The sequence below is a fragment of the Tachysurus vachellii genome, chromosome 11 (assembly GCF_030014155.1).
Source record: "Tachysurus vachellii isolate PV-2020 chromosome 11, HZAU_Pvac_v1, whole genome shotgun sequence".
In the NCBI taxonomy this organism is placed as follows: domain Eukaryota; kingdom Metazoa; phylum Chordata; class Actinopteri; order Siluriformes; family Bagridae; genus Tachysurus; species Tachysurus vachellii.
In genome coordinates, this window is record NC_083470.1 from 1,829,080 (window position 1) to 1,837,500 (window position 8,421).

The window sequence follows — 8,421 nt, forward strand, 5'->3', positions numbered from 1 at the left end:
GCCTTGTGTGTGTGGAGTTTGCATGTTCTCCCCGTGCCTCGGGGGTTTCCTCCGGGTACTCCGGTTTCCTCCCCCGGTCCAAAGACATGCATGGTAGGTTGATTGGCATCTCTGGAAAATTGTCCGTAGTGTGTGATTGCGTGAGTGAATGAGAGTGTGTGTGTGTGTGCCCTGTGATGGGTTGGCACTCCGTCCAGGGTGTATCCTGCCTTGATGCCCGATGACGCCTGAGATAGGCACAGGCTCCCCGTGACCCGAGGTAGTTCGGATAAGCGGTAGAAGATGAATGAACGAATGGATGAATGAATATCCAGTTAGTGTGGAATATTGCTATGTTTTGTGTAAATTCATAAATCTTTGCTCCTGATTGTTTAAATGACTCAATTCCTTTTGATTATGCATTTTTTCCCCTCATTGCACGTCTTCACCTCTCTGCTTTAACTTTTTCTGTGAGTTCTGTGGGCTTCACTAAATGCATATAAGCTATAATGTGCATGTGGTTCGTGCTTTACGATTTCATCAGCATATTCACTTTAGTACAAAAATTACAAGTATTGACAATCTGATGGTTCGGTTTGGCCAAGAAGAAAAAAAAAACCCATAATTTTACAAAAGAAGTGACATTTTAAACATTTCTTACATTACAAGGTGAGTAAAATCTTTATATATCTATTAGACTGTGCATTTTATATTATTCTAAAGAATCATAGCATTATGTGCAGATGATACGAAATAATGAAGAAGTTTACAAGCACTTTTTCTCATAGGATGATTTACTGAGAAAAAACATTGAAAGAACATTTATTTAAGAGCTGAACACAAATTGTAAAAATTCTACTAAAAAGACTACTAAACGTTTTATCTTGACAAAATGTGTTGTTTAACAAGTATAAATAGATTTTTAAAAAGACACGGGTTAATTAAACAGATATATAACTGTGTATATATACACACATATATAGTCAGTCTTCTTAACACCGACAATGCTCACAATTTAGTCATGTTTTATCATATCACAGATTCTGATTTTTAAGAGTTACTCCTACTGTTGCATATTGTTCAGAAATTACACTACTGTCAACTACTGAGAAAAATGTATATGTTTATACTGAGAGACTGATCACTGCAGCTCACACATTGACCACAGGGAGGCAAATCTCGCTTTATATTTTACATTTACTTTCCATTTCCAACATTTGGCAGAAGCCCTTAACCAGAGCGACTTACATTATTTCATATTGATACAACTGAGCAATTGAGGGTTAAGGGCCTTGCTCAGGGGCCCAATAGAGTGGCATCTTAGTGGACCTAGGATCGAACTCACAACCTTCTGCTTGTTATCCCAAGTCCTTAACCACTAGGCTACCACATGCCCCCATTTTAAGAACTATAGCATTCGTTTATAATAATAAGGTTCTTTAAAAAAAAGATTCTTTACATGAAAATACTGTATCAGTAATTACAGTTCTTAAATATTTTTATCGATTTTCAAAATGTAGGGCTCTGAAGTAATAAAAATGAAAATGATCATAAAATAAGAATAATAAAACGCACCACTACGGTATGTAAAGAGCCCTTTATTCCACTTTTAATCCACATATATTTTATCCCCAAAATACAATTCTACATCAGATTTGTCTTTTTTAATACTTGCATCCATGTCATAAATTATATTTATTAAAATCTATGTAATTTTAAATCTTTTTAAACAATTACCCCAGAAATAAAGAAAACAGAAGGATCATGAAAAACACTCTATTAAAAAATATAAGTACAGTTTGCGTGAACGCTGATGACGCTAAACGGTTGAGTAAAGAAACACTGCAGGAAAAAAAGACAGCCATGAGAAATCACAAAAAAAGAGAAAAACAAAATTCAAAAACTAGAATCCATCTTTATATGTTTTAATATATAATTTATAGCTATACAAGATCCTATTTAATTTAGAAAAAAGTGACACTTCTGTGTGACATCTTAACATTCAGGACAGCAGTTACTAGCACAGTGATGAAGGTTCGAGGACATCTGGAGGGTTACAGGTGTCGATGATGATATAGGACCAAGAGCCCAGCTAACTCCCTGAGTGTGTGTGTGTGTGCATGTGCGTGTGTGTGTGTGTGTGTGCACGAAGTAGCAAAACGTTTTCCTTCACTTTACAATGAATCTTTTAATTTTAAACCAAATGATCCTGTTATCTGTCCCCTGCTTGGATGAATCAACATTATATCTATTGTACAGTCCAGTTATCGACACCGCCTTAAACACCCAGAGAACTGTTTTATAACCAGATTTTTTTAATTTATTTTTTCCCCCTAAAAAAACCTCAAGGAAACCAGTAACTACAGGTTTAAAGGACCACTATTTAAACAGTGCAAAAAAACCACCAGATATGGAGCAAGTGCCCACCGCCCAGACGAGGAAAACATTCGTAAGTCGCTTTTGAGAGAGAGAGAGAGAGAGAGAGAGAGAGAGAGAGAGAGAGAGAGAGAGAAAAGAGAAATCTGTATTTGATTTGTGTAACAAGTCACTTCAAGTTGTGGTTGTATAACAGACAAAAAGTGACAGTAAATGTTTACCAAAAAAAAAAATTCACAACCAGATTTTAAAAAGTTAAACATGTGTCTTGAATACTGTCTTATTTCATCTCTCCCTTATTATAAAGACCAAATCTTTTCTGTATATTTTTTTAATATACAATTTGCTAAGAACTCTGATAAAGTTTATCATTTAATTTTTGTTTGTTTTAAAATATAATTCTTTAAATAACTATAAGACCTAAAATATGTTACAGACTGAGTCTTCAACATATTTTATCTTTAAGCAGTTAACAGGTTGAATTGGGCTCTTTAGCTTCACTGTAGTGCCACCTGCAGTTGTGAATGTGTAATACGTTTTAAAATACAACATGAATCCATAATAATTAAAGAATAAGCAGCTTATATTTAGGCTGATACGTCTCTGTTTGACCTGCATGTCAGTTCTGTTTCGCATCATGTCCGACCCTGGTGCATAGTAAAATGTGGTGTGTGCAAAATTTAAATGTTCATTCATCGGTTTGTGTTAAATACACTCAAAGTGTGTTAAATGACTTGGGTCACTTAAAGGGATAAGAGACAAGGACAAAATCTACTGAGTTCAGAGAACAGCAGTCTGTCTGTGTGTGTGAGAGAGAGAGAGAGAGAGAGAGAGAGAGAGAGAGAGAGAGAGAGAAAGAGAGAGGGAGAGAGAGAGAGAGAAAGAGCATGAACCTGAATATCACCAAGCCTGAGGTTACGAGAGTGTACAAACTTTCCTCATTTTTCGAGGTGTAAAATTTATAAGTGCTATTCATCTGCATAAAAACAGCAGCGTCTGGTCAGTTTGAGTCAGAATGTTTATTATTATTATTATTATTATTATTATTATTATTATTATTATTATTAATCATGACCCTGTATTTTCCAGACTATAAGACACACTCCTAAACTTGGTCTGTTTAAAGAGAAAAAAATCAGTATATACCTCACTCTGTTATTGCAATTGTTTTAATTTAAAACATTTCTAAATTTTAACTTTTCCTTGCTCCATTATTTTCAGTGTAGTAACTGTATCGTTTCCTCTTGTGCCTGATTAATATTTGTAAATCTCACATACAAAGGTCTGAGTTCGCCCCCTAGTGTCTGCCATGTTGTTTTTAAATTTTGATGAACACGGCAAAAGTTTATTAAATTCTAAATTTGAAATTAAAAAAAGCGTAATTCATGTTATGTAAATAGTTTTGATGAACCTATGATGTTTAACTTGAATGTAGAAACTAATCTAGTCTCACTAAATGTAGCGTTGCTGTATCGCTAGCTGTGAAACACGAGTTAGCTAGCGCTTCAACCACTCTCACTCTCATCCTCTACCGCTTATCTGAACTACCTCGGGTCACGGGGAGCCTGTGCCTATCTCAGGTGTCATCGGGCATCAAGGCAGGATACACACTGGACGGAGTGCCAACCCATCACAGGGCAGCACCTCAACCAAATCTATTAAAAATAAAAAAAATAACACCTGGTATTGCATGTATGTTACTAAAATATGATTTATACTGAAGTAAATTTAAAATATTTAAAATTGTTGATAATTGGTTCTCTGAATGTATTTTTGACTAAAATATTACACTTTACACGATTCCTGTCTAAATGAACATTTTTATAGTTCTATTGAAAGCAAAAAAAAAAGTGAATATTTTATAAATGGCAGAAAAACTCATTTTAGATTTATAAAAACTCACTTTACACACTTTTGTTTGTTTGTTTGAGCACAATGAATACCATAAAACTGCTGACAATCAGGCTAATGCAAAAACCCTATAGACCATAATAATGGTACTATAGTCTGGAAAACACAGTACTGTGTATCACACGTCACTGTTTTGTTAAATAGTTCATTCTGCATGTATCTATATACAATATATACTTAATATATAAATATATATTCTAATTTCAAATGCTTTATACACACATCTATTTTAATTACAGAAAAATCTAAATCAAAATATCAAATTATCAAAAAACATACACGTTTCATTCTAGAGTCGTATTTCCAGAAAAAAAAGAACAAATGGAACAAAGGTTTTTTTTTTTCTCCTTAAATTTAAATTAATAATACTAAAAAGATATAAAGGTCAGAAAGAAGACCTCAACCAATGTGCACGCAGCCTCGTTCACATGCATGTGTTGTATCAGCAGATTAGCATCATTAAAATGCAGAGGATAAGAAACTAAACGAATACATTCTGTCTCGTCCATCGAGGCCGAGCTACATTTCAACTACATTCAGAAAAAACGACGAAAAAAGTTGGGTTGAGTCCAACAGAGTAAGTCAAGATATGAGCTCTTGACCTACATCCGTTCCATACGATGCCAACTGTTCTCCTCTGGTGTAGAGGGATAGAAAGTGTCCAAAAGGAATAGTCAAGAAAAGGTGCCAAAACTTTCCAGCAGGGATCTTTTGCTGCATTTAGCAGACAGAAATCTGAATTTTACATTCTTCTAAATGTGAGTGGTGAACAGCTTGTAACATAAAATACACAGAATTATTTTGCATCATGCTAAAATTTAATCATTGATCAGCTAGCTAACCATCGGTAAACGTAATCTAAAAAAAAAATTCTAGAATTAAATTTTCTTGATTTAATGTGATTAGCGGTCCTGATTTTTTTTAAATTTTTTTTTTGAAAAGCAATTTATCAGTTTTCTTGCAGATACCAGCATGATCATGTACCATGGTAAAATAAACATGACAACAGGATAGCATGCCAGTGTTGGTTGAGTCGCTTAGCTGTTGATGTCAATTATGTTCTTGTCACCAACTAAAAGCAACTTTTGCCCCAAAACGTCTGGTTTTCTGAACCGAGCTTATATTCATATGAATCTGCTACAATAAGAATAACATTTTAAGGGATAGTTTTGATGAAACTCAAGTAGCTTAACTGAACCAATCATTCTGACAGATTTATAGCTATAAAGCCTATTCGGACGGGATTAGTTTTACGTGGGGACGTGGAGTAATGCAATTTTACCTCAGGACGTCTGTAATATTAATTGGCCAATTCACACGGGACAAGACATCTCAGTAAAACTAGCAGAAGTGGGAGGGGTAACTCGCTTTACGCACCACAATAACCTCCTTGTCGTCATGTGCGTACGACGTTGCTTCCTGTTCTTTTTGCTTTAAATGGTATGCGGAAAACACCGGAGGTTTGCCACAGAGTCGGCCCACCACCTACAACGCAACCGAATGCTTCTTCAAGCGCCTCCATGCTTGCAAAACGCGCCAAAAACTACTTTTAAACAGGAAATGACGGAATTTTACCGTACATATTTACAGCGGGTCTATTCGGACGGGATTAGTATTACCTGAGGTCATTTTTCCGGACCTTTTTACAGAAGGTAAAAGTCGCCGTAATCTTTACTGACATTGTCCGTAATGATTACCGAGATGGCACATTCGGACGGGACTAAAATCACGAGAAGCTCTGGTAATAATTACTTTACCCCCACGTCCCCACGTAAAACTAATCCCGTCCGAATAGGACTTAAGTTCTGCATATTATCACTCGTCAATAGAATTTATCATGGATGTAGGTGAACTCAAATTAGCCCCAATATTCCAGCACCAAAGTATCCGTCCACCTGAACATTTTCCTTCTGATGTTTTTACTTGTCAGTTAAAACAATCCTACATCTACGATCAGCACCGCTCTCCCTTAAATGCCCCTTTGGTTATTTCGCTCAGGCTGCACCGTCGATCACCTGTGAAGGAAAGAGCTCACAGAAAAAAAGAGAGCGGGATTCTGAGAGTGTTGTGTGCAGGATTGTCAGTGAGCTGCTGGTCTGTTCATGACGCTTCACAATCTTCCAGTCTTTTGTTTCATCCCTACATCTTTCTCACCCTCTCTTGGTCTCTGTCTTTCTTTCAGTCTCTCGAGCACCAGTTTGAGTGATGCTCTGGCATCCTCTAGCCCTTGGTGGAGTCAGGTAAGAAGCTCTCACTCCCGAACACCTCCCGATACAGTGGGGGGAAGCTGCAGGCTGTTTCCGGGTGGAGCAGACGGAAAAACTCCAGCTTGTCGACGTGGAGGTTGCAGATGGACTTTATCACAGGAAGCTTAGCCAGCATCTAAAGATAAAAACGAATATTTTTTTTCTTCTCATAACTCATAATCTTGTACATCTTTAGTTCTATACTGTAAGTGTACACTAGTGTGATGGTTAAAATGGTAGATATTCGCACCTTGTTGAGTTTGTGCTCATTGGCACCCTCTCTGTTCAGACAGCGCTGCAGCGCCTGATATACTTTCTCCTGCAGCCTCTGAACCTGCTGTCTGTCTGTAAGCCACGGCCGATCTGTAACAATAACACACACGCATTCAGAAAACATTTAACTCGTGCAAACCGTCCGTCCGACCTCGTCTTCCACGTCAACGAGCTTGATAAAGTCACTAGTGTTAAACAACGTTAATCTCTAGGTCATGGTCAAGGTCACCTGCAATCTCATCCATATACATTTACACATATACACTGAGGCAGCAGTTTGTGAGACTAATTTACTTTGTTATGGTTTTTCAGTGCATTTAATATTCCACTTATCTCTAGTAGGTCATTTACCACTTTAACCAATGCTGTCTCTATGCTATAATGAGGCCTAAATCTCGACTTCATTCATTCATTCATCTTCTACCGCTTATCCGAACTACCTCGGGTCACGGGGAGCCTGTGCCTATCTCAGGCGTCATCGGGCATCAAGGCAGGATACACCCTGGACGGAGTGCCAACCCATCACAGGGCACACATACACACTCTCATTCACTCACACAATCACACACTACGGACAATTTTCCAGAGATGCCAATCAACCTACCATGCATGTCTTTGGACCGGGGGAGGAAACCGGAGTACCCGGAGGAAACCCCCGAGGCACGGGGAGAACATGCAAACTCCACACACACAAGGCGGAGGCGGGAATCGAACCCCCAACCCTGGAGGTGTGAGGCGAACGTGCTAACCACTAAGCCACCGTGCCCCCTGATACATTTCATAGGAATATTATTCTTATGTAGGTCTGAGCATGACTGCTGTGCTACGACCTTGTGTAGGGTTGTGGAGATAAAGGGGAGGTTTGATACCGGCCTATAGTTGGACAGCTGATCAAGGTCAGGTTTTTTTTAAATAGATAGTTTAAAAGATTTAGGCATATAGCCAGTGCTATAAGGAAGACCTGATTGCTTTTTAGAAAAGGATTGATTGCTTGGTGTCACCTGGTGTCAGATGTTAATACTGAAACATTATTAACAATTAAATGAGAACCTTATTTTCCTGATATCAGTATCTTTATTGATACATCCCTAATAACAATAGCATGCAGGTAGTGTCAATCAATTCTGGAAATTGGATTAAAATGATTATGATGTAAGACCTGGGGAGAACAGGATGGCGGCGCTGAACAGAGCCATTTCTTCTTCTGAGAGCTGCAGGCGGCTCATGGATTTAGCAAGTTCAAATACAGCATTCACCAGGTCATCACAACCTACAGGGTGAACAGGGAGTAGGAAAAAAAACACTTAGAAAACAAAAACATGTTCCTATAATCCAGCACACAGCAGCTCTTGAACTCTAGCTCATGGCTGGCTGCTGAAAGAAAAGCACAAACAGCACAATCAAAACCATCAACACCAACATCAACAAAGTCAATCAGCTGCAGACGTTTCGAACACGCCAGATTTGACACTTTAATCAAGTACAGTAATTAAACTAATTAATATGAACCCAGTGGCAGCGATGCAAGTTATTTTAATTATACAGTATCTGAACCTGGCTCGTACAGGATATTCAGGTTTTGAGAAGATCTTGAAAGAGAAAAACAACACAATTAAGCTATTAGCGGAAACTTCAT

General features: G+C 37.7%; 1 protein-coding gene across 1 annotated transcript in view; it reads right to left on the minus strand.

The window, feature by feature from the left end:
* Positions 1-1,557: 1,557 nt before the first annotated feature.
* The window catches only part of rorca (RAR-related orphan receptor C a), a 24,264-nt gene continuing 17,400 nt past the window's right edge, over positions 1,558-8,421 (minus strand). The window contains exons 8-10 of the mRNA XM_060880775.1: positions 7,945-8,055; positions 6,763-6,875; positions 1,558-6,648 (exon numbers count right to left, since the gene is read on the minus strand). Of these exons, the coding sequence (XP_060736758.1) occupies positions 6,487-6,648; positions 6,763-6,875; positions 7,945-8,055 (386 nt within the window). The 3' untranslated portion in view covers positions 1,558-6,486. The remainder of the gene's footprint in view (positions 6,649-6,762; positions 6,876-7,944; positions 8,056-8,421) is intronic.